The 25,737-nt window shown below is 40.0% G+C and overlaps 1 protein-coding gene across 9 annotated transcripts in view; it reads left to right on the plus strand.

Moving 5' to 3' along the window:
* The window catches only part of AKAP7 (A-kinase anchoring protein 7), a 127,327-nt gene that overhangs the window by 46,462 nt on the left and 55,128 nt on the right, over positions 1–25,737 (plus strand). For 8 of the 9 annotated variants that reach the window (XM_038526791.1, XM_038526792.1, XM_038526794.1 and 5 more), the window contains exons 6-7: positions 4,275–4,387; positions 23,396–23,543. In XM_038526791.1, coding sequence (XP_038382719.1) covers positions 4,275–4,387; positions 23,396–23,543 — 261 coding nt within the window. Of the gene's footprint in view, positions 1–4,274; positions 4,388–23,395; positions 23,544–23,830; positions 24,309–25,737 lie in introns of those variants that run through there. The other variant, XM_038526796.1, reaches the window with a different exon arrangement.

A 25,737-nucleotide genomic window follows, 5' to 3' on the forward strand; every position in this document is an offset into this window, starting at 1 on the left:
CTGCTGGGTCAAAATTTAAAGTAAGTGAAACCAGTAAATAGAAAAATATTGTATCTTTACAATCAATTGATAATGAGATTATTATATGAAAAAAAATGTGAAAACTACTCTAGGTAGTAATGAACGATACAAATACCTACCATTTTAATTTCTCTTAACAAAACCTCTTTCCTTGTATCTTTTATAGTTTTTGATAATTCTGAACATTGTTGAGTCCTCTTTATTGGGCCCAGCTCTGTCCCTAAGACTTAGCGAAAGCAGGGCCATGTCCGCGGTCATAAGCAGACGGTACCTGGCATACCTGGGAAGTGATCAGTAAATAAAAGAAGAAACAGATTTTTGCTTTCACACCTTCATGCCATTTCTGTTTTCTGGGTTGATATGAACATGTTGCCGAGTCACTATCAGTAACTCTTGTATATGATAATCCTTCAAAAACTTGAAGACTTAGAAAGTATGCCCTGATCCCTTCAGTCAGATCCTAGGAACTTAGTCCATTAGTCCCCCATGGCATATGTCAAGCCATCAGACATTGCCAGTATTTGACTATTTTTGATCCATAAAAATGACAGTTTTGCATAATTCAGCCTAATATTTTAACTCTGTAGGTCTGTTAAAAAACGGTTGAGGATATGCCACAACAGAGAGGGCCAAAGCTATTCGGACAGGCTAGTTGAGGAAAGACATACCTGCTTATGATTCATTATGTGAACCAACGCTGATGAGTTAATTATAACAGTAGTTGTGATAAACGCACTCTTATCATGTTAGCACATGTGTACGCCGGACTGTTGTCTTTCCCTTTGTAGCTGCCCAGCATCTGAACTCTTCCCCATTCTCTCCCATGTCACATTCCTTCTTCCGCAGTTGGCTTTGGTGCTGGAAACGCAATCTTGCTTTGGTCTTGGCTTTGAATCAGGAGCCAGCAACTTGAACAAAAAAGGACAGTGCAGAGTCTATTCTGGGGTGATGGGTTGTGTCCTCGGTGGTGGCTACCCCCAGTGTAAGGCAGGTGGCAGCAGGTCTGGCCCTGTGGGGTGGGGTGTCAACGGACCCGTTCTCCACGATGACTTTGGACATCTCCTTGGCTTTATAGCCTCCCAGCCTGGTCTAATCCTCCCACTGTTTTTTTTTTTTTTTTTTTTAAGATTTATTTATTTTAGATAGAGCAGGAGTGGGGGGGGCAGAGGGAGAGGGAAAATCTCAAGGTGACTCCACGCTGAGCATGCATGCAGGGCTCCAGCCCATGACCCTGAGATTAGGACCTGAGCCGACACCAAGTCAGACACTCAACTGGCTGCCACCCAGGCATCCTCCTGGTGTTTTCTGGAAAGATTAGATAGTCTCCCACTAGGTTTGTGATTTTTAATTGTCAGAAAAATTAGAGCATATTTCCCATTGCTAAGAAGTAAATGAATCTAAAAGGAACAATTTTTCTCAACACGTTTGGATTGGATGTGGTTTTATTTGAGTTTCAAAGACATTTTTTTTGCCTTATAACTCACCCGTTAGTATTTTTTAATGGACATTATTGGCAGGATTATTGTTACTAAAGGGACCGTCTCTGTGTGTTTTCTGAGGCTTGATTTTTCAAACTTTTTTCGGGTAAATGTTGGAATCCTTTTAGAAAATGAAAGGCTACCTAGAAGCTCAAATGCGTAAAACCGGGGAGCTGCTCTGACTGGACACTACATCCAGCGTGTGTGGACATAGTGGACCGGGACACATGCCCTGCCTTCCTCTTCCTCAGTCACTTGCTGGGGCAGCTTCCCTGCCCGTCGCTGAGCCCGCTGGAAGCTGAGGTTTTAGCCAGCTTCAAACATGACCAGAGTGGACACGACAGCATCTGGGTTCCAGTTCCTTCTTTCCTCCTGGCGAGGAATGTGACTTGGAGCATTGACCTTCTTATGTTTCTGTTTTTTTTTTTTTTTTAATCTTTAAAATTAACTTAGGAATTAGCCCTGCCTGATTTTGAGGTAGAGAGAACAGATGCGAAGTTGTTTACCAAAGATCTTTGAAAAGTATGATTTTTTCATATATATAGCCAAAAATTCTTTTCGTGCATTCCAGTGTGATGCTTGTGCCCTTGTAATAATGTTGTATGGCTCATGCATAGTCAGTTGTTGTGCTTACTTAATTTTTTCCACTTTTTTTATTCAGAAGTAATAAACACTCATTGTAACCTCCCAAACAATGTACGGGTATGTAAAGAAAATGTTACTAGTCTCATCTATCTCTATTCAATGTCAACCCTCATCCTAAGGTATTTTGTTCCAATTTTTGTGCTAATAGAACATAAATACAGAGAATTTACCTTCTTTAAATAAACTGTGGAATCCTATTATTATTATATTAACCATGCAACTTGCCTTTTTTTTGCTTAATAGATCATGGGCATCTTTTCAGGACATTATGTGTAGCTCTGATTTGCTTTTTCTTGTGATAGTGCTTAGTATGCCATATGGTAATTCAGCAACCATTTCTTTATTGATGAGGTTATTTCTACTTTGTTTGAATTTGAACATTGCTAAATATCTTCTATATAGAATTTTATGTGCTGATAATTTTATTTTGTGTATTTGCCTAGAATTGAATTTGTTGGTTCAAATACTTGTGCAGTTTAAATTTTAAAGATTATTACCTAGATTATTTTCCTTCGTGGTTGTGGCAACTCTCGTTCCCCAACAGGCATTATTTCTTCAAGTATTTTTCTCTGTCTTCCTCTTACCTCTCTTTTAGGGACTTCACTTGTATATAAGATGACTTGCTGTTACCCCACACTTAACGATCTTTCTTTCTTTCTTTCTTTCTTTCTTTCTTTCTTTCTTTCTTTCTTTCTCTGTATTTTATTTTGGGTGGCTTCTATTGCTGTCTTCAAGTTCATTAATTTATTGTTCTATAATGTCTAAGCTGTTGTTAATTCCATACAGTGTTTATTTTTGTCTAGACATTGCAGTTTTCATCTCTGTAAATTTGACTTGGGTCTTTTTTTTATCTTGCATGTCTCTATTAACGTTTTGAGCATAAAGCATGCCATCATAGTCACTATTTTGATTCTCTCATCTTCTAATTCTAGTATTTGTGTCAGTTCTGGGTCCCTTTGATGAATTGATTTATCTCTTTATTGTGGGTTACATTTTCCTTTTTGTTTGCATACCTGAACATTTTTTTTATTAGATGCCAGGTGTTTTGAAGTCTATACCTTGTTGGGTCTGGATAGTTTTGTATTCCTATAAATACTCTTGGGCTTTGTTCTGGGACACAAGTTACTTGGAAACAGTTTTTTCCTTTTGGATCTTGCTTCTAAGATTTTTTAGATGGGACTAGAACAGCACCAGTTCAAAGCTAATTTTTCCCCACCGCTGAGGTAAGACCTTTTGATTCATTCTACCCAGTTTTCCACAAATCTCGAGGTTTTTTCCAGTCTGGCTCATGGGAACAGACAATTCTCCTGCCCCTGTATGAGCACCGGGCACTGTTCCCTCTAACACTTTTGAATGTGTTTCTCCATCCTCGGGTAGTTTGCTAACATACATGTGCTGGTCTATACTCAGCTGAAAACTCTAGGACAACCCTTTGCAGATCTGTGGGTTTTTCTCTGTGCGTATTTCACTTTTCCAGGACTCTTTCCTGTGAACTATAGATGCTTTCACCTCTCCTTTCAGCTCCACCTGGGTTTCTCCTCTTTGCACAGGGGCTTAGACTCTCAGCGATGAAAGCGGGGCAGTCGTAGGGCTCACTTTGTTGGTTTCTCATCTCTAAGGGATCACTGACCTTCATTGCCTGATAAGTAGATTATCTTACAAACCATCATTTTATATACTTTGCCCTTTTATTGTTTCAAAAGGGAGGGTAAACCTGATTGTGTTATGCCATCTTGGTCAGAAGTAGTTGTTTTAGGTATTATGAATTACAGATGAACTAGTTCTTTTTTATGAATATGGGCAGCACTAGGATATTCAGTGAAAATCAGCATCGTAACAAATGGTTATTTCCTTTATTAAATGTTTCCTTTTCAAATTGTTGCTTTTGTGGGCTTAGAGTTCGAAATCTCTGCAGATTTAATAACACGTTTGTTGCCACACACTGTAGTTTTTTTCCTCTCTTAGAAAATAATATCCCAAAAAAAAAAAAAAAAAAAAAAGAAAATAATATCCCATACAGGCACATAAAGTAATCTTTATTATAAAGTAATTTATTTTTTGAATTGCTATTTTTATAATAAAAGATAGCCATGTATTACAGTAGCATTTTTGTATTTTTATTTTCTTTAGAGGCTGCAAAAAGGACATTTCAAGAAAAGGGCTTCATGGCAGGAGAAAACAGGAGTTTTAAGCCTCATTTGACTTTTATGAAATTATCTAGGACGCCATGGCTCCGGAGGAAGGTGAGTGAACATTTTTACCGTAAGCCTTCTGTTCCTGGCTACACCGGCCATAATACGTGTGCCCGGGGGGGCATGAATGGCACTTGCAGTGGGTCTTGACACCCTGCTGGTCCTGGGATTCCAAGTCCACTGGTTTCCTACTCCCAGGGATGCTGAGTTGGCTCACGGGACTCCATGCAGGCTGCCGCACCTGTGCCCTCCTTGGCCATTGTGGCTCTTACCCTGCGTGATCTGCCAACATTTAGCTGCATGCTCTGACCAACATTTCCTGCTGCTTCATCTGCTGCTGCATCGGCTTCATCCCTTGAAGAGCATCTAGGCAGGGCCAGGGTCCTGTTTTATTGCTTTTTTTGCTTGTGGTTATCGCAGCCAGCTTGTCCTCCATGCGTCCTCCTCAGGCCTGCAAAGCCTGATGCTGCCCACTGGAGCTGGGGTCTTCAGTGGGACAAGCTTCTTTTTTTTTTTTTTTTTAATTTTTTTATGGATTGTTTATTTATTTATTTATTCATGACAGACACAGAGAGAGAAAGAGGCAGAGATACAGGAAGAGGGAGAAGCAGGCTCCATGCAGGGAGCCTGACGTGGGACTCGATCCCGGGTCTCCAGGATCACGCCCTGGGCCAAAGGCAGGCGCTAAGCCACTGGGCCACTGGGGCTGCCCCAGTGGGACAAGCTTCTTAACCCCCCCCCCCTTTATGCAGCTCTTTCAAGATTTCCAGAAGACGACCTTGTGCTTTCAGGAGTTGTCTTCACCGAGGGCTTGGAACAGGTGCTCTGTGGGACTGGGCAAGAGGGTAACTGAGGAGCCCCCATCCCCTTGTTACTTGAAAGTACTTCTCCCCGAGGATGGGCGGAAGTGACACGAACCGAGGGACATGTCTCTTGGCTTCTCACATCTCAGGGTAACTTTCTGCCTTCCCAGGCCACCCTCTCCTCTCTCAGAGGTTGGAGTAACTTTTGGTTTTCTTCTGGATTCATGAGCTTTTCTCCTGGAATCCTAAGGGCACCCTTCATTGTTTTCCCCATTTCAGCCTAGGGAGCCTCTCATGCAAGTGTAGCCATCTGCTGATCTGCTCTAATATACCCGAGTTTTGGAGATGGGCATGCAGATTTGTATTTGTTCCTGTTTTCCATGACCCCTTGCTGCAGTTAAGACTGACTTGCAGCTCTGTAAATGAAGGTCGTGTTTATTAGTAAGTAGATCTCTTTTCTACATTTGGCACAGGTTGTACTTAACGTCTCTGGGCACAGAAGTGTTTTTGATCTTTTAAAAGCACGTGTTTGGATGATTGGCCATCCCATGGTCGTGAGTTTTCCAAACTATTGTGAATACCTTTTCAAAAAGATATCTTGCATTTTTTTTCTTTTGATAACTATGCCCTACATTCAATAATAACTGAATCAGGTACCATTCCTGAATAATTAGGTAAAAATAATTTGATAAATAATAGGTTTTGGAGGCACCTAGCTGGCTCAGTTAGTAAGTGTCTGATTTCCGCTCAGGTCATGATCTCAGGGTCCTGGGATCCAGCCCCCTGTGAGGCTCTGTACTCACTGGGGAGTCTGCTTCTCCCTCTCTCCTTCTGTTTCTGCTCCTCCCCAGCTCATGTTCTCTCTCTCTCTCTCTCTCAAATAAATAAATAAATAAAATCTTTTAAAAAATACGTTTTGAAATTTGGACTAACAACTGACAAAACTTGCAGACTGACGGTTTACTTTTTTACTCGTTATGTTTCTTGTTTTGCTTCCAAATGGGTTGTCCTCCTCCCAGTGATTTCAAACTTAGTCACAGAATGAAAAATCTGTTGAAGGTAATACCCACATTTCAGAGTGTTTCTTTGTCTGTGCAGTATTAAATTTTACATGAGGGCACACAAGGACATTTATCAAGAGTGTTTAAACTACTCCAGAATCTCAATTTCAACATTTCAGACTAAATTTAAATGATTCCTTGGCAGTTAATTTCCCAGAATCTGCCCCCTTATTTTTTAGAGAAGGGTTATGAAACTTAAATGTTAAGCAGCTGAAATGAGATCCCATCCTTCCAGTCCCAGAGCCCTGTGTAGAATCCATCTTCTCCCTTTTCCAGGCTCAGATTCTTCTCTCCCACTGGCCACGTCCAGTTCATCCAAGTTAATTTCTGTCTTCACATGAGGACCTCCCTGGTCCAAACTGTATTAATTCAATAAATACTTACTGCATGCTTAATACATGCCAGACACTGGATGCTGGGCCCAGAGTTATGATCAAAATAGAAACAGGCCCTGCTGAATAGTGTATAAAATCTAAATCAGATTGCATTTTGTTTAGATTCGGAAGTGTCATCTTTAGAAAATGAAGTATGACCTCACTGCCTTTCAGAAAACCAAATGAAATTTTTTTTCTTTTAAATAATGGAATGATTCTGTTCCTATGTAATACTGGGATGTCCAGTGTTTCTGAATGCTTAAGAAAGTGCATTTTAAACTGTGGGATTCATGTGTCAGCACTGAAGCTGCAGATTTCCACCTTCTAGCTTCAGATCTGGAGCTGTACCTAAAGATTGTGACTTTTTTTTTTTTTTTTTTTTAAGATTGTGACTTTTGATGTTCAATCATGCCATAGGTGACTCTGGGCCAGATTCTCTGTAGTCTACTCAGAAACCTGCAGGTTTAAATAAATAGCCAACATTTTATTTATGCTGCAAATCATTTGTCCCACTGTAAAAGTTAAAGCCAGTATGAAAAGGTAGCATGCATAAACGTGCATTTTTATTATGCTTTGTGGTTTGTAATACAGATTATTTGAAAATATATGGTTCTTCAGTCTCCTTGACCTTTTACCTCTCCTACTGTCCTACTTTCTCAGCACTAATTCTCTACTGGGTTTTTATTCAGGTTCACTCATTTGTAAGGGAGTGGGCTGATACGCTCAGTAGTGGAATGTATTACTAATATTCAGTGTTGTTTAGATTGATAAGGTAGTAAAAGGAGAGAGGGGGAAGTAGAAAATAGATTCTTAATACTCGTGTTAAAATTTCCTCTTATTTCAAGTACCTTCTTTTATTTTAAAAGTGACTTTGATTATGAAAGTGTTAGGTGAATATTTGCTCATTATAAGCAGTCCAAATAGATGCAAACCTATAGAGTGAAATATACAAGTTTTCCTTTACCACCACTCTACTGTCCCCCTTCCCAATATAATTTTTCTCTCTGTAGGTTATGGCTGGTATATCCTCCTCACTTTTTCCTATACACTGCAAATACGTATAGGGGCAAATACCTGCATATAGCTTCTTTAAAGCAGAAATAAATATATATTATTTTGATTTGTCATAATTTATTCTCTTGATGAATAATTATATTAATTATTTCTTTGCTAGGACAAACATTGCTGCAGTGAGGATCCTTGTTCATTTTCCTTCAGGTAGACATGCCAGTTTCAAAGAACTAATTTCTTGAAGTGGAATGTCAAGATCAAAGGATAGTGTACATTTTAACTTTTGAAAAACACCATAAATTGCCTTTTAAAACAATGGCCCCAATTTATACATTCAAGCACATTGTATTAAAGGAGCGTTTGTTAGGATAAGCTTGAGGTAGAAGGACCATCAAAGATTATGAATGGTGGCTTGGTATGGCCCTTTGAGTTGTGAATTAAGCAATTCCCATAAAAAGTTAAAATATTCATATTCTTTAACTAAGAAGTTTATGCTGCTGGGGATTATCCTAAACAATGTTTTAATTGAGATAAAATTGACATATAACATTGCATATGTTTCAGGTATACAATATAATTTAATATATGAATGTATTGCAAAATGATTGCATAATAAAGTTAGTTAACACATCCATCACCTCATTGTGAAAATTTTAAGACTGTTAGTAATTTTCAAATATATAGTATAGTACATATTTTTTATGATATAGTATTTTTAACTATTATCACTATGTTGTGCATTATATCCCCAGGACTTATTTGTTTTATAACTAAGAAATAATTTTAAAGAAGAAATTCTTTATGTATAAAGATGTTTACTGAAGCACCATCTATAATAGAGGAAAAATTAAAAATAACTTCCTTTACAGTAAAGGAATTTTCTTTTTTTTTTTAATTTTTTTTTAAATTTATTTATTTATGATAGAGAGAGAGGCAGAAGCACAGGAGGAGGGAGAAGCAGGCTCCATGCCAGGAGCCTGATGCGGGACTCAATCCCGGGACCCCAGGATCACGCCCTGGGCCAAAGGCAGGCGCTAAACCGCTGAGCCACCCAGAGATCCCGGAATTTTCAAGTCAATTACAATAAATCATAAGTGATTTAAGAGGCTATACTTATACAAGCTGTGTAATAGTATTAAAAGGGTAAATAAAATATAAACCATAATTAAAGTTGTATAAGATAGTTTCCTTGGGTTTTCTCAGCACAGCTTGATGTGCTTTCTTGTATTTTGGAGGTAAAACGTGGATTCCCACAATTGCTCTTTTAGTCCTTAATTGTTTTGGTAGATCAGTATTTACAGCTGACCTTAATGTCATCTGGAATATAGTAAATTCCCCTTGACACACCCAAAATTTCTCTCTTGGTTGATTGGGGGTTTGTTTGCTTAGGTTCTGAGGAAGAGTGGAGCCTTACAGGGTTGATCATAGAAATGGTGATGGGCAAGTTAGATGTCTCATGACAATCAAGGGTCAAGGGAAGTCACTAGATGCAGAAAACTTGAAGGTTTTCCATTATCTTGAGGAATGTTCTTTGAGTTTCTAGTATGGATGTGTGGTGCATAATGAAAGTATCTAGAAAAGAGCTAACAACATCTCCCACTAAGATGCTCTGTTTTGAAGGTCGATATACTCTTTCTATTCCAGTTTGACCTCTTAGAAGGTCAACTGGAAATATTTTTTGTAGTGAGTAGATAGATACTCCTAAGATAGTGGTGGTGCTGTTGTCAGGGTAGACATGATAATTATTGGTAAAAGGAGTGTTCTGGGTACAGGAATGCTCTGGAGCATTATAGGCAAATTCTGAGATAAGATAATCCATTCATTATTATCTGCAGGAGGTGTAACCAGTTATTCTGTAATATTACCTTAGTTTTTTGTTTTTGTTTTTGTTTTTGTTTTTTTTTTAACCACATCCCGGGTCATTTCTTATGTTCTAAAAAACTGCTATCCATGCCATCTTAAAAAAAAAAAAAAAAAAGATTAAAAAAAAAAGATTATGGAGCCATAATTGGTCTGTTCATGAAGGTAAAGCATCTCCTTGATATGAAAGATGTAGATGGAGGTCTGCTGCGGGGGATAAATGTTTGCCACTGGACTGATCTTAAAGATCTAGTGTGAAGATTTCCCAGTGGTATTCAGTGTTGGCTGCAGAAGTCCCTTGGCTTCTGGGATGCCATCCTTTGGTAGGCTCGTATTTGTAGGTAATACCATTTAGTAGAATTAACCAAAAGTCCAGTGGGATAACCAAAAGTTATAGACTGTGATCAGAATTTTGAAAATACAGGAGTGCCTGGGTGGCTCAGTTGGCTAAGCGTCTGCCTTTGGCTCAGGTCATGATCTCCGGGTCCTGGGGTCGAGCCCTGTATCGGGCTCCCTGCTCAGTGGAGAGCGTGCGTCTCCCTTTCCATCTGCCCCTCCTCTCTGCTCATGCTCCCTCTCTCATATAAATAAATAAAACCTTAAAAAAAAAGAATTTTGAAAATACAGAAACTCTTCTTCACATTTCCTGATAGGGATCTTCCTCTGCTACAGCCTGGTATTCTGGTTCCCAAGGTCAGAACTGAGTTCTCTAATTCAGATTCTGAGGCACTTAAGATTTTTCTTGGCATTATTTATTTTTCTAACACTAGGAGGCATTTAGTCAATGTGTTTTGCATAGTCTTAGTTTCATGAAATTCTAGGAGGGTATATTGCATAAGAGAATATTAAAAGTAGTCATTGTATTTTATTTTTTATTTTTTATTTTTTTTTTAGTCATTGTATTCTAAAGCTAGTTCAATTATCACTGTGCTTTCAGAGTTGTAGTTTCTTTCATTAAATGAATGGAGCCTCAAAAAAATCTTATTAAATCACCATATGTCTGAAATAGTCACTAACATTCAATTTCTTTGTGTAATTTTCTTGGAACATATTTGTTTTTTTTGTACCACCTTCTTTTGGAAGTCTTTTCCTCATCGAGTGACCTTGTGGTTTAACCATTGCGGAAACTGGTTGGTTAGAAGTGTGTGCTAACACTTGGTGGCAGAAGAAGACCAGTTTCAAATCAAACAAGTATCTTCATGCAGGTCTAGATTCCTTAAGAAATAAATGTGATCTTTTCATGGATAAATCAGTTGTTTTTAAGCACTAATTATTTTCTGGCCTTTTTAGATACCTTTGCTGATCTGTGGCTCTTTCAAACTAGTAATGTAGCACTAAACTGTCCAAGCTAGTTTATAACTGGCGCTTCCTTGTCTCAGCCTTTTACAGAGTTAGAGAAATTTAGAATGAAAGACCTGATCCCCTGAAATTGTTAGCTGCTTCTGCCACTTAGATTGGTTTGAGTGCAGGGTTTGACATGCGCAAAGCCCAGGTGGAGGGGTGGTTATCAGACCCCAGGATGGTGAGGCTGAGGGGGAGCAGGGAAGAGGTTAAGGCAGTGATCGGTAGAAATGGCAACGGGATGTGGAAGAGGAGAGTGTGTGGGCGAAGGCTGTGTTCTGACAGTACAGTTGAGGGGGAAACCCAGTCCCTAAATTGTTTGGTAAGTCAATTTACAGAACCAAGATTTTAACACAAAATTTCTATGCTAGTTTGCCTGAATCCCAAGCTTCTCCTTCATCCTTCCCTTGCCAAGAGCCCCTGCTGCTGTCTTTTCTCACCTGCTGCCATTATTTACTCTTCTGTATCTAGCAAGTAGCATATTTCCTCAGAATTTTGATAAGTGGCCTGGTATAATTTAGCTGCCACTCACTCTCCTGGGCCTGTGTGATAATGTGCCTTTATAAGCCATTTCAACACTCAGGAGTAGTAGTTTAGTTTAGGAGCAGAAGACTATACTTTTCAAGGAGTTTCTATAATAAATTTGAAGGAGCATGAGTTTTCTTGTTTTAGCTTTGTTGTTTAGCTTTGGACAAATCTTATAACCTCTCTTGACCTTTGCTAACTCCTAGTTAAAGAAGGAGTTTAGTCTTAATGACTCCTGACTTCTGTGCTATTCTGAAATGTCTATAAGGTAAGCATTTTGACCCAATTGGCAAATTTGGCTTCACATAGATGTTTGTTTTTTTAAACTTCAGATAAGTTTTCTTGTATGCAGAAAGGAGAGGGGTCTTTAAGTATAGAAAGATGGTGGTAATATAGATTTGGACTTTTCCTTTCTCCTCCTGGAAACCACACGGAGCAATAAAGACAATGGGGAAAACATCACAAGCTGCATATTACATGAAAGTAGGAGATCGAGAAATCTGTAAAAAGCAAATGACGTGCAAGTATGGCCAGAAGCAACTGGCACCAGCAGGACTTTGATGAGAAGCTGCTTCAGGATGGGGAAGACTGTAGAGCAGGGAACAGGCTATTGGTGACAGATTCAGAAAGGATCAGCACATTTTCACTCCCGGAGGGTGAGGATTCTGCCCTAAGAAGGTACAGAAAGCAAGAGAGGGGGCCCAGAGGAGGTGAATCTCAGGAAGTGCCAAGTCCAAAGGGGAGGGAATCCCTCCAGAGGCAGAGAAGGAGCCCATGGCTGGAGAGGCAGAGCAGGCCAGGCCTCATCCACACAGCCCAGCCCTGCAGCAGACGAGGAGGCCTTAGCAGAAGAGCCTGCCAGGGCCCTGCCACTCCCCTCCCTGCGGGAGGGCACTGAGGGACCAGCAGACCTCTCTCCTTCCAGACAAAAGCTTGTCTCAAAACATCCTTGGTGCGAGATAGAGCGGACTGCCTCGGTAGCCTATTACTGACTCTCCCAATGCCAAATGTCTAAATTACTCGTGACATGGAAGTTGTTTTTGAATTTCTTCATATGACCCGGTGCACTTAGATCTAAGGCTAGAGTGAAATTGGATTTTTTCTCAATTAAAAGTCAGCAAATAAACAAAACACAGCAACACATCTCTCCATTTTAATGGTTTTTTAAAACTAAAAATTCAGCGAAATCTGCTGTGATATGGAATAATAATTTCTTCTGAGTATTCTGGGTGCCATTAGTCAACTGTGTCATCTACTGCATGTCAAAGAGCACTATTTATAGCAAGTGACTTCATTTATATTTCTAATACATTTTTCAACTTCATGCTGTTGTATTGTCTCTTTCACTTATGTTGAAAAAACCCACTAAGTTTGCAATTATTTAACAATGGAAAACGACACCTATACAGGTAAATTGAATGTTCATTTGAAACCATTAATACTTTATACGTCTTTAAAATTGAAACCTGTAGAATGGTTAAAGGCAAAGTAGAACACATGATCCAGAAAACTTAACGTTTGTTCCAAAATGGCGTTGATACAGAATTATTTAGTTTGTTTAGTCACAGTAGCTGATTTTTTTTATGCACTTGATTAGTCACATAAAGGCAAACCAATTAGTATTTATTATTCGGATGGTAATAAGATTCTCTCCACCACTGGAGAGTGGTCATCTACCTCTTGCTAATTTTAGTGAATCCCATAAGAAAAGAAGAGAAAGCTATATTTTTTCTTGAGAGCCCCACTTCGATTAGGGAAAACAAAGGTTGCAATCCAAAACTGTACGAGTTAACGTTGGAATTACACCTCTGTTCCTAAATACAAGCTGATGACTTTCGGCCACTCAGTAGAACCTTATTCTCTCCAGGAGAGGCACTTTAAAAACAGAATAATACCAGTTTTAATTACTAAGTTGCTCAGTTCTCTCTCTATTGGCGACTCTAGTAAGTTAAAGGAAAAAGTGTTATTGGGCTCTTAGGCCACGGCCAAACCTCACCTTGTGTGTGAAGACCTAACGAAACTTGCTCCTGTCACCTATGGGCCGAGCCACTGGTGACCACGGGAGCTCCAGCTTCGCTCCGGCCTTGAGGTTCTTTCCCCGAAGCCTCCCTGCTGGCTACACTTGTAATTGTTGCCAAAATATATGATACCCCTGGAGACCTGTCCTTGAGGCCTTGGAAACGCAGCGGTGGCCGCCCTGAAGCCGATGACCCGACTATGAGAGCACTCCTCGCCCCTCCTTGGCCACTGCCTTCCCCACAGCCGAATGTGATTATAGTAATTTGTTACATAACTTTGGGCCAGAATATTTCTTTTACAGTAATTTCAGGTTTGGTCTCCAGCACTCCTGCGAGATCTTACTGAGCAGTCCCCGGGACGGTGTTCTGTGGGACTGCCCCTATTGTAAAGCACCATTAGCCACGTCCCCCCTTTCCTACGTGTCTCCTTGCCATGGTTTAGTCCTCTTGGGTTCCTACTTCCCGCCCTCCCTGACCTACCCTGATGATCAAAGGATGGAAGACAGGGTACCCTGTACCCTTGGACTTGCAACATAAACATCTCTCGAACTTCATTCAGTGGAGTTGTGTGTGTGTGCGGGGAGGGGTCACCTGGGAAGAAGCTGAATGGGTGTGGAAATACAGCGGAGCAGGTGGTAACTGTCTGTCCTCTGTATCCCTGCCTCCCTACCGCAGGCGCCAAAATGGTAATCCCTGTCGGTAGGGACGGGTGGGGTGGAAAGGAAGATGTGTGATAGGCTCAGTGGATATGGAGGGGGTGGGGTCAGGTTTGGCCGGGCTAGCTTGCCCACCACGATGGCCCAGACCAGCTGAGCCAAAGGAATATGCCAGTGCATGTGATTTTTTTTGCATACTTTTATCCTCATATGCGAATCCCCTTGCTTCTTAACTTTTCCATTAAAAATTTATTTTTCTACCAAACGCACTGCTTATTTTGCTAGCCTAGAAGTGCTTCCCAAATTTTTGAAAAGGTACTTAAAAATTTTCTAAAAGAGAAAGTTGTGTGAAAATTCCTGATGAGTCTGGTATCTTTCTCTCTGTACCTTTTCTTGAAGAATATATATAATATCATATTCATAATCCCTGTAATTCTGTATTTCAAGAGTAGAGATTTCAGGGAGATTTCACATCAAATGTGATTTTTCTTTTTTTTGAAACATCAAATGTGATTAAGTCTGAAATGAGGACAAAAGTTTCCAGTTGTATATTATATACAAAATTATTTTGCATAGCAATGCGTATCATATTAAAAAAGGAAACCATTTGATCCATTTCTTGCTCTACCTGAAGAGAAGTACTGATTTTGAAATTAGTTTATAAAGTACACGGGATTCCCAGGTTGTATCTTTAAAGACTGTTTCATATGTAAATTTTTTTTTTTTTCCCCTACCGAACTCTCTTTTAGCTAATAGGATATCCAGGGAATGTTTCCAACCAAGTTGAGTGAAAAGGCGTGCATCATCCGGCACCTTTCTACCTTGTGCCATCTCCTAACCTACAGCACACTCGGTGTACGTCTTAGCATGGTTATTTCTTTCTTGCTCTTTCACTCCCTTCTTGTAACATCCCCTCGTTGGGACACCTTCCTCTGTCCTAAGTCGTGTGTACAGAATAGGCCTGGGCAAGTGAGGTAGAGCGCTCTGTTGGGGATGATGGGGGCGGCAGGAAGAAGGAAGAATGTTGATGGGAAGAAAACCAAGGAAATTGATTAATTCATAAGATAGTGGAAAACGAAGTGAGTACTAGATGCATAGGAGTATGATGAGCTACAGAAACCTTCTAGGTCTTTCTTAACGTTATAAGGCTACAGTTAGTGATGCCTGTAGATGCATTAAAATATTTTGTCAGATATACAGCCCCTTGTATGCTATCTAAGTGTTTAACTCTTATTTGGACCATATTTTAACCTTATAATTACTTCTGAAGTTCTGTCTATATAGACAGTCTGACCAATTTAGGTGAATGGTTTTGACCTCTGGGCTATAAAATCAGAATACATTCAACCACAATATATGTTTGTTGCAGTGTTATAGGACGAATTAAAATTGTCAGGATTTTTCTGAATGATTTATTTTTACTCCTGTGTTTGTTGAGACCCTGAGACTTTTTCACACCATTGACTTGCTGGCATTACTTCACGTTGGGAAGTATTGATTAGAAGGGAAAGCTATTGATTGAAGGAGGAGAACATTTGAGGTTGTGAGTGCATAGACCACATATGGTGATAAATTTTGAGTTGGAGGATGTTTTATGTGTTATCTTTAGTTTATAGAAATAAATGGCTAAGCTGGTGAATTCAGGAGAACATGTTGTTATTTGTTCCAAACAGCAAACTATTAGGAAAACAGATGTGATAGGGAGGAAGGCTGCAGCTGGTTGACATCCGAGGGACCACAGGACGGTGGTGAGCCAAGCACACAGCTGGGCCGGATCACGGGGAAGGGAGAGTCCAACCGAGACTGAGCTGTACAGGGAGCCGTCTCGGGTGCCTCACTTGCAGGAGTCCTTCTTTGTTTCAACGTTATGAGAAAAGCCACAGGACGTGCATGGCCGACAGCGTAGGCTCTCTCATGCGGCTTGAGGAGGAACTCCGAAAACTGAGGTTTCCCAAGTGGTCGGAGAATGAGCTTATGGAGCAATGGACTATGTTGTAAATAAAGGTGTACTTTCCCAGGGAGCTGGTGACCTGGAGGACGGCCTGGATACCATCAAACTTGTTTAATAGGTCCTCAGTGTAAATGAACTTAATGTGGATTCTTCTGTGCTTTCTGATGCCAGCACCTCATGGAAAGAAACTCCAGGCGGCAAAACCGCGTACTCTCTTGGTGATTTCTTGTGCTGTTTGGAGTTCTACGTCATCTTCACTCCGTGATGTCTTTCTTTGCCCCTTGAGGAGCATTCGGCTCCTCTCAAAGTGTTAAGATAGGTAGAAGGAAGTGTCAACAGTAGAAAAAGAACATAGAACTCCGGCAGCTCTATGTCTACTTATTACTTGCTGAAAGATGTAATATTATAAATATTAGACGTAATGGTAGGCTAAAGAGTTTCTGCTGTTTCTTTCTCTAAAGCCTCAGGATTAGACAAGGCAGTCATGCTAAAAGCAAATTTATAAATAGAGGGATTGAGGAGATGGCGTATCTAAAAACCCCATGGTGACGCTCCATCATAAGTAAAATGAAGATTTGAGAAATACTGTATACTCAAATAGCTGGTTTAGAAAATGCAATCTCTGCCAATGTTTTACTCAATTATTTGGGTATTGGCAGGATAAGAAGAGTTCTTTGCATGGGAGGAGCAGGTAATTTTTTCCATATTGTAAGTAACATTTATGAATTCTTTCTCGTTTCCCTCTGTGGACTTCATTTATTATGGACATATAATTATCACTTGATTTATTAATATTAATGCAGCATGTTAAAGGCAGGTATTTTTAGAATGCTAGAGATTCCCAAAGTAATTCTCATATTGATTTTAGAAATATCATAGTATATATCATTATATGTTATGGATGATTAACAGTCTTAGAATTTTAATATTTTAAAGGAAATAGTGATGAGCTTGAATATTATCATTCTGTTCTTTTCAATGTGTCTGCATTCTCCTCTTATCTTGAATGTGGATCCACACCACCTCTCACTAGCTATGGGTCCTTTGGTAAGTGACCTAATTTCTCTGTGATTTAGTTTTCCCTCTGGGGATAATAACAGCGTCAATCTCATGGAGCTATTGTGATTATTAAAGGAGTTAATAAAAGTGTTTAGAACAGTGCCTGCCCATAGTACTGTGTGAGTGTTTTCTATTACTGTGGTCATACAGGCCACAGAGCATCAGTTTTTTTCAGATTGGCTCAAAACAACACGCAAGAGACCACATTGTCTTTTCTATTTTCCGTGCTCCTGCTTCATCACTTCTGAAGTTAGTGACAGACGTGAGGCAGGGTGTCAGGGCCTCACGCAGGAAGCAGGTGCTGGCCAGGGATCAGAGCAGAGCCCAGGAGCCAGGGATGACCCGGGGGCGGGGAGAGGGCACGGGAAGCTGCCAGGCAGCTCCCACCCAGGGGTGCTGGACCCTGGGCCTGAAACCACCAGCAGCGCGTGTGCTGGGGCTCCTCTGTCCTGTGGGAACAGGCTGGGGGGACTGAGCCCAGGGTAGGGGGCTCCGTTACCCCCCTGAGAGGGGCTGAGGAGGGCTGGGACTGACAGGAAGGCAATGGGCGGCTCTGTGCCAGCGGGGAGGGACAGAGCGGAGCAGAGTGCAGTGAGGCCAAGGGGTGAGGGAGGGAGCGCTGAGAACTGCAGAGGAGGGTTTGCCTCCAGGAGGTCCCAGGTCAGCCTGTACGTTCCTTAGTCACTTGGAATGGCCAGGATTGACCTTTCATTAGGGGCAGGGACCCTTCAAAATGATGTTCGTTTTTTGACTGATGCTATCCCACTGCTGATGCATAAACTCTTGGGGCGCCTGGGTAGCTCAGTGGGTTAAGCATCCGGCCTGACTTCAGCTCAGGGCAAGATCTCGGGGTCCTGGGATCGAGTTCTGAGTCAGGCTCCACCCTCGGTGGGGAGTCTGCTGGAGATTGTCTCTCTTCTCCTCCGTCAGCGCCTCCCCCTGCTCATGCATGTGTGCACACGCACGCTCGCTCTCAAATAGATAGATAAATAAAATCTTTTTTATTTAAAAAAAAATTTTTTTTTAATTTTATTTATTTACTCATGAGAGACACAGAGAGAGAGGCAGAGACACAGGCAGAGGGAGAAGCAGGCACCTGCAGGGAGCCCGACGTGGGACTCGATCCCGGGACCTGGGGTTCACACCCTGAGCCGAAGGCAGGCACTTAACTCCTGAGCCACCCAGGGATCCCAATAAAATCTTTTTTAACAAAAGACTACCAATCTTCTTTGATCAGCTGATCCTCAAAATGATGAACCACTTTGGTATGGCTCTTAATTTATTTATGAATTTTGGTTTCAAGTCATTATCACAGGAGACATGCATCTCTGTGTAGCCACTGCAGAACAGGAATAAACTATCAGGAAACACAGCCGAGCTCCAGGAGTGTCAGGCTTTACCATCAGTAGGACACATAATTTCTTTGTCTGATATGCAGCCTATTTATGTTTTCATCATGCAAGTTGTGATTATTATAAGATAACAAGTCACAATAAGAAATTATCTGCTACTGTATAAAAGTCTTAACTTTTTTTTTTAATGAAACTGGCATTTCTTTGTTCCTCTAATCACAATAACTTTGTCATAGAAATAATTAAATTTTATCTTTCAGAACCTAGGATGACTTTCATATACAGATTGTGAACTAAAGTGAATTTTCATATTTCATAGCTTTCTTTACATCATTTATATTGAAAATAGAATTTGGTGCATAGTAACATAAGCCTGAGTCCTCTTTGGTACATATTAAACTATACACATCATTTAGCTAAACGTAAATGATACGGTGGATGCTTTCTGAGTAAATAGGTTCCATTATTTAGCAGATGCAGCCTCAGATGATTCTAAAAATACTCATCATGGTCTCAATGGCATTTTTCCTGGATTGGCTGTTTGGGTGCCAAGTTACAATCAAGAATGAAGTTCTCAGGGTTTAATAGTACATTTTATCAAAGATTATCAAGTGGCTTTGAACATCGTTGATAATTCTTCCTAAACCATGCCTGAAACTAGGCTGAAAGGAAAGTAAAACTTTAGTCATTTCTAATGACTAATTAAGACAGTCTTGAAAAGTTTTTCTGTTTGATGTTTCTTGCTACTAATTTATTGTTTCAAAGTCAGATATCTTATATTTAACTTCCTATTTTATCTTTCAGCGTTATGCTGCCTAATTGATAAGTCAGTTATATTGGGTAAAATTATAAATGCAAAGCCCTTGAAAATATGCCCTGTCTCGGCTAGGTTTAAGGCAAAAATAACATTCAAGTTTAGTCCTAGGCAGCCACCAAGCGTGTCCACAATTTCAGGGTTGCAGCACCCTTCACCTGGTTTAGGTGAAGTCCCCCTATACATTGTTTCTCTGCACTTGAAATAGTCCCAACTCTTTTAGCCTTTACAGGTCAATTTTTCTGGCTTTAACTATTTTATTTTTTTGGTAATTTTTTTGAGCTCTTCTAATGTGTTATACTTTCATTGATCCTTAAATACAAAGTACCTTGGAAAGGGCCTGACCTATGAAGGAGGGAAGCAGAGAATAATTTGGGGGTCCTAAAACATGAAAATCGTGCTAACCCAGTCTTTTTAGCTTTAAACTGGAGGGTACTGTCTCTGGGACTGTTTTGGAGGCTCAGTGGATGCATTCAGAAAATAGGAGCCTTGGAGTGCCTGCGTGGCTCAGGCCATGATCTCAGGGCTGTGAGATCGAGCCCTGCGTCAGCTCCATGCCCAGCACAAAGTCTGCTAGAGAGTCTCTCTCCTTCTGCCCCTCCTGCTTGGGCTCTTTCTCAAATAAATAAATATTTTTTTAAAAAAAAGAAAATAGGAGCCTTCTTAGCCTTACCCTGAATGATATCCAATTTTGATATGCTCATCTATTTTCTCAGAACGATAGTTCTTTCTCTTCTTATGAAAGAAGAACACGACCTGCTGCAGCTGGGTGGCGACACCGATTCAGATACATTTTATTAGAAACGATGCCTATTGCTATGGGAAAAAGAGCCTGGGGGAAAAAAAAGAAGAAGAAATATATTGCTGAACAGAAAATTCCCTAGAACACAAAGATCATGTTAATATTATATATCAGACCAAGCAGATTTTTATCTATTTCTAGGCTCTTTATCACTGAAGGTGTTTTCTGTTCACGGCGTATAATTTCAGTGCCTCCTAAGCCAGGCCTTTTGAACCACAGTTCTCTCTATAAATTATGACTTAAAGAATGAATTACATTCCACCCTCTAATAAAAATTTGCTCCTTAAAGACTCATGTTGGAAGTCATCTGTGAAGAACTCTTGCAAAAATAGTTGGCCCTTACTTTTTTTGCCAAAATTAAGCCTCTCAAATGGTCACTGTTCACGTTTCCCTTATTTCTTACTTTAAAGAAATCATGACGTCTTACAAAGCCACACCAGAGGTGCCGGCAGCTGGCCAGCGCTGGTATCTTGAAAACTGAAGTTCCTCTTTTCCCTGCAGGGTCATGACGGGTCTCCCGCTGCTGGCCCCGGGGTGACACCGGCCCGCTGCCTCCCCAGCCAGCGGCCAGCACACGCTGACGTTTCATACCCATCAGAATGGCCAGTTTCTGTTTACTCAGAACCTTTATAAAGTTTCTGAAACCGTATCTCTCCTGCAGTTCCTTAAAATTCACTAACAATATATATGTATTATCATATTTATCATATCACATAAATATGTAGCCTTTACTCTGTTTCACTGCTTTGAACGCTTTTATAAGTTCACTTATTTAGTCCATCTACCACTTGAAGTAGGTTCCACTGTTAACCTCATTTTGCAGACGAGGAAACTGAAGCAAAACCACGTCCTGAGAAGCAGCAGAGCTCGTTGGGCTCACACATTTCCACTGCCCCCAGCAGGTGCTCTGAGGCCCTGCTGCCCGCCTCCCCAAGCCCCGAGCGCCCCCGGCCCCACTCGAGCTGGCGAGTGAGCAGCGTCTGATGTTGCCTTTGGAACTTGATCTGCATTTGTGACGATTATTTCATAAGCACTGTTCGTGTCCAGCAGCGGGCTAAGCACTGGGGGGGTTTCAGTAAATACACATCAGACCAAAATCTTTTTCTGTGCGGAGCATACAGTCGAATGGGGAGGGACAGATAATGACACCCCCAAGAGGCGGGCACGGTAGATGTTCCAGGATGGCAGGGGGTGGTTCGTGCTGTGGAAAACTGTACGTAGTGTTTAGAAGGAGGGAAAGGAGGGAAGGACCTGGAGGTGCGCCTTCAAGGGAGTGGCCAGGCGAAGTTCTCCTCAGAGTGAGGTTGGAGCAAGGGCTGCGGGGAGGCAGGAGACGGGCCACGAGGGGGTCTGGGGAGACCACTTCCAGTACACAGGTCCCAGGGGATGGCACTGGTGTGACCAAGGAGGCTGGGGAGGAGGCCGAGGAGGCTGAGGTGGAGGCCGGGGAGAAGGCCAGGGAGGAGGTCAGGCTGAGGGGAGGCTAAGGAAGGAGCAGGAGCCGAGGCCCAGGGAGCACTGAGTGGGCAGGGCAGGACCTGGTGGGCTCTCCTGGGGCAGTTCACTCTTCCTTTGAGGGTAGTAGAACCGTTTGAGGAATTTTGAGCAGAAGAGTGACCTGATGTGATGCATGCTTTTATAGGATAATTCTGCCTGTAGAGGAGACGAGGGCAGGAAAACAGAGGCTGTTAGGACGATATACGTGAAAGATCAGGGAAGCTCAGACAAGGGTAGCAAGGGAGTGGTGGCCATGAGTCACAGGTCGTGGGGAGAGCCAACGCCGTTGGATCGGAGGGGACAGCGAGAGAAAGAGGGGACTCGGGGACACCGCAGGGCTTTTCGCCTGATCAGCTGGACTAGAGTTGCTGTTGAGTGACCTGTGGGGTCTGTGAGTGGAGCCGGTAGGAAAGGTCAGCAGCTCAGCTTGGATACAGAACAAGAACATACATCCACAAAAACATGTTGATTACGGTGTTAAAAATTAAGGGCAACCTAAATGCCCTCTAACAATAAATAATTTGAATGAATAGATCAATGATACCCCTATACAGTGAAGTACTATGGAAATTAAAATATTAAAAATAGGGTGCACATCTGTATATTATTTATTGACGTATTAACTGCAAAAATAGCTGATTGCTAAATCATGGCTCAACCATATTTCTATAAAAAAGAAAAAACATACTTTGTTTCACATAGGAAAAATAAAATACATAATAAAATTTTAGTAGTTGCAGTGTGGGGTGATTTTATTTTAATTTTTTTGTTTTTACATCTTTTTAAAACTTTTGTCAAAGTTTTTTGTGAATAAAAAGGGAAAATATGTATTCTAACTACATTATAATATTATTTATTTAAGTATGATCTAAATACAATATATGTATGCATAGAAAAAGACCTGAGTGGTGGAAAGATGTACCCATAGTGTTCATATATTTTCTGTAAATGGCAGGGACATGAATGATTTTTCTTTTTCTTTAGATTCTTCATATTTTCTTTTTCTTTCCTTTTAATAGATTTTATATTTTAACTAATCTCTACACCCAGTGTGGAGTTTGAACTCACAACCCCTAGACCAAGAGTTGCATACCTCACTGACTGAGCCAGCCAGCTGCCCCTAGATTCCTTATATTTTCTGATTTTTAACAAACAGCAGGTATTGCTAGGGTAAAATTTTTACCAATTATAAATTGAACGGAAAAGCGCACACATGGTCAGTCAGTAACTTGCCTTGTAAAGTACTGTACCTTCACGTTATGGACTGTGTTTGGGTCTGTGAGGCTGGAGAGGGACCATTACATAGGCAGGGGCGGGGGAGACGTTCATTCCCACGTTTTGGGAAACCACAGAGACAGCAAGGTTTCCCACTGTCAGTTTTCACCAATCACCCCCTTCCTGCTATGGAAGGTACTGAGAATAAGGAGGGGCAGATAGAGAAGGACTTGGGAGATGCACTGCCCCTCCTCCAATTCAAATAATCATTAACCGTCTTCAAATGACTCTTATGTCAGGAGTTTCAAAATTGCATACATCTTATTAAAACATTTTATACATTATAAAATATTAAGATCTATATCACTTTTTAAAAATTCATCCATTTCTCCATTGTTGATGATTACTCTTTTTTTTTGATACCTCAAATTTCAACTTGATATACCTCATTATTTCAGAAGCTTAAAGCATATAAGGTTCTGAATGCCACCAAATTTAAACCCAATACTCTTTGATGATTTTTTTTTTTTTAATAATACAACTCATCCTAGAGAGGGAGACTTTAAAAACAGATTCAACCATTTTGGGGTATCCGTTTTCAAATGCCTCTAGGCAGAACTAGATACCAAAGTATGTCACATTCTAAGACAGTGATATAAATATGAACTAGCTGCCTCGGTGGAATGATTGAGTGATGTGATTTTGTTTTATCATTTCAAGGGAGTGAAAAAAATCGACCCCAAATTCTATGAAAAATTTATCAGTCATACATTTGGAGAAGAAATGGTACATCGCATAGATCTTTGCTCCATGCTAAAGAAAAAACAAAGTAATGGTTATTATCACTGTGAGTCTTCAATTGTGATTGGTGAGTGCCATTTAAAAATTACTTATTATCTTAGTTTTGATTTCTTTAGCATCATTTCTTTTGGCAGATATTTAGGGCTAGTTGTATGTATTTTTCTCTGACATATTTTTGGAAATATTATATTTTGGCATTAGTACATTTGAAATTTTATAGAACACATTTATTATTCACTGTGGTCAAGATTTTAGTACCTATGGTTTTTATGTTTTTGTGTTTTATATATAATGAAGTCTTGAAATGTTGATTCAAAATTCATTCCAGTTTAATTTTATTTCATGAATATGAAGAAAACATTGTCTTCAGTGAAGGCCTATGTGAACACCCCATCCCACACCAGGCATTTTCATGTTTGCTGCTTTTAATTAGGAATAGAATATTCCAGGCCAAGAAGTTTCACTGTGAGAAGATAAAGTCTAGGTGGCCTGCAAAGGTTGAAAACTTGTCCTTCAATTTCCTCCCCAAAGGAAACATATTTTGTGGGGAAACAAAGATTCATACGTGAATGCTTCTATCATCTTATCAGGGAGTTGGCTTGTGACCGAGACAGAGTCATACACAATCATGTTTCCGAGTGGAAAGTTTACATCAAACGGAGATTTTTTTTAACCAGAACAGGGCTATTGTGCAGTGTTGAATGTATTCAAAGGAACCTGATCTGTTGTGATGCAAATGTGCGATTTCAAACCCAGGCAGCATTCTTCTAAGATGGTGAACTTCAAAAAAAAAAAGTAAAAAAATAAAATAAAATAAAATTGTGAACATCAAGACAATCTGATTGTATGGTTTTGAAGTAACTTGACAATACTCAAAGAAGACAAATACCTGTATCTAAACATTTCATGGTCTTCATCAAGATAATGTCTCTCCACATCAGCTTCAAGAAAACCTGTGGAAATACACATCCTGAATTTTAATATAAATTCTCAGTAGAGCTCTCTTCAGAGAAGTCATCACTTTACCTTCCAAAGATCTTAGCTGTCTTAAACGGAAGATATTCAGTATGTCATTTGAGTTTATATTCTGAAACATTTCACATCTCTTTTAAGGAAGATTTTTGTGTTTTCAGAATCTTGGTTGGAGAGCTGTCTTCCATCGAAGTTTTGTTGAGGACCAGACATTTCTGTTTAGGTTCATTGCAAAGGGCAAATTTAAGACTTTCTTGTGTAACACAGATGTTGGGTAGCTGTCCATGTGTACATAGGTTAGGCCAATGTTGAAGGAGAACTCAATGTTCTTCCTTGACTCTTCTACTCTTGGATAAAGAACAAACAAAAAACCCCCAAGCAGTATGTATATTTTCCTGAAGGTATCCTGGGATTGGTATCATAGCATGTATCCCCTACATTGCCTTAGGACAGCTCTGTTCAGCTCATCCTGAATCACAATGTATCAAACAGTGATTTTTTATTTTATTGCTCTTTTCAGCCTACTCTTAAAAATTCCCCTTATTCTAGGCAATATCTCCAGATTTTCCCCTCAGGCTCCTTTATCTCTCATGTTTTCTAATGCAGAGCAATTTAGCTTCTTTTAAACTCCACCACCAATCTTGTATCCCCATACTGATCATTTAATATTATTTGAAAAAATGGTTTTTGCCCATTACAAATGCTCTACTTTTTCAGTCGCATTTTGTGATGCCAAAATGAACTTTAAAATCATATTTGCATCTGAAATGATAATTATTATGTTATAATTAACCAACTTTAATACACACTAGAAGTCCTTTATTTGCTGGGGATAGTTATTGATTTTCTCTATCTTAATCTTACCTGAGTTTTGTAACAATATTTAGGAAGATTCAGGACACTTTCTTTGTGAGTTTCATTTCTTGATCAGATTTAATTGTTTGTTTTTTTAATTTGATCCTAACTTAAATTTAAATCTGTTTTCTATACCTTGAACCAGTATTTCCTTGTATTAATATTGTATTATATTAATAGAGTGGGGCAGATTTCCATTTTTAAGATATTTTGCATTCAGAATTCTAGGGTAGAAATTGGGTTCAAAGACTCTAAGAATTGTCTATAAAACTTTGTTTATAAAACTTTCTATGTAGGTACATAAGTGGATTTTTCTGGGGAGAGAATTCATTAGATTTGCATCATTTCCTATGTCTTAATTTGTTAATAGTGCATTCTTGTAGAGAACTAGATTACAAATCATGGATTTTCTTTTCAGCTGTCTCAATTATGCC

This window comes from Canis lupus, chromosome 1, assembly GCF_011100685.1.
Source record: "Canis lupus familiaris isolate Mischka breed German Shepherd chromosome 1, alternate assembly UU_Cfam_GSD_1.0, whole genome shotgun sequence".
Taxonomy (NCBI): Eukaryota; Metazoa; Chordata; class Mammalia; order Carnivora; family Canidae; genus Canis; species Canis lupus.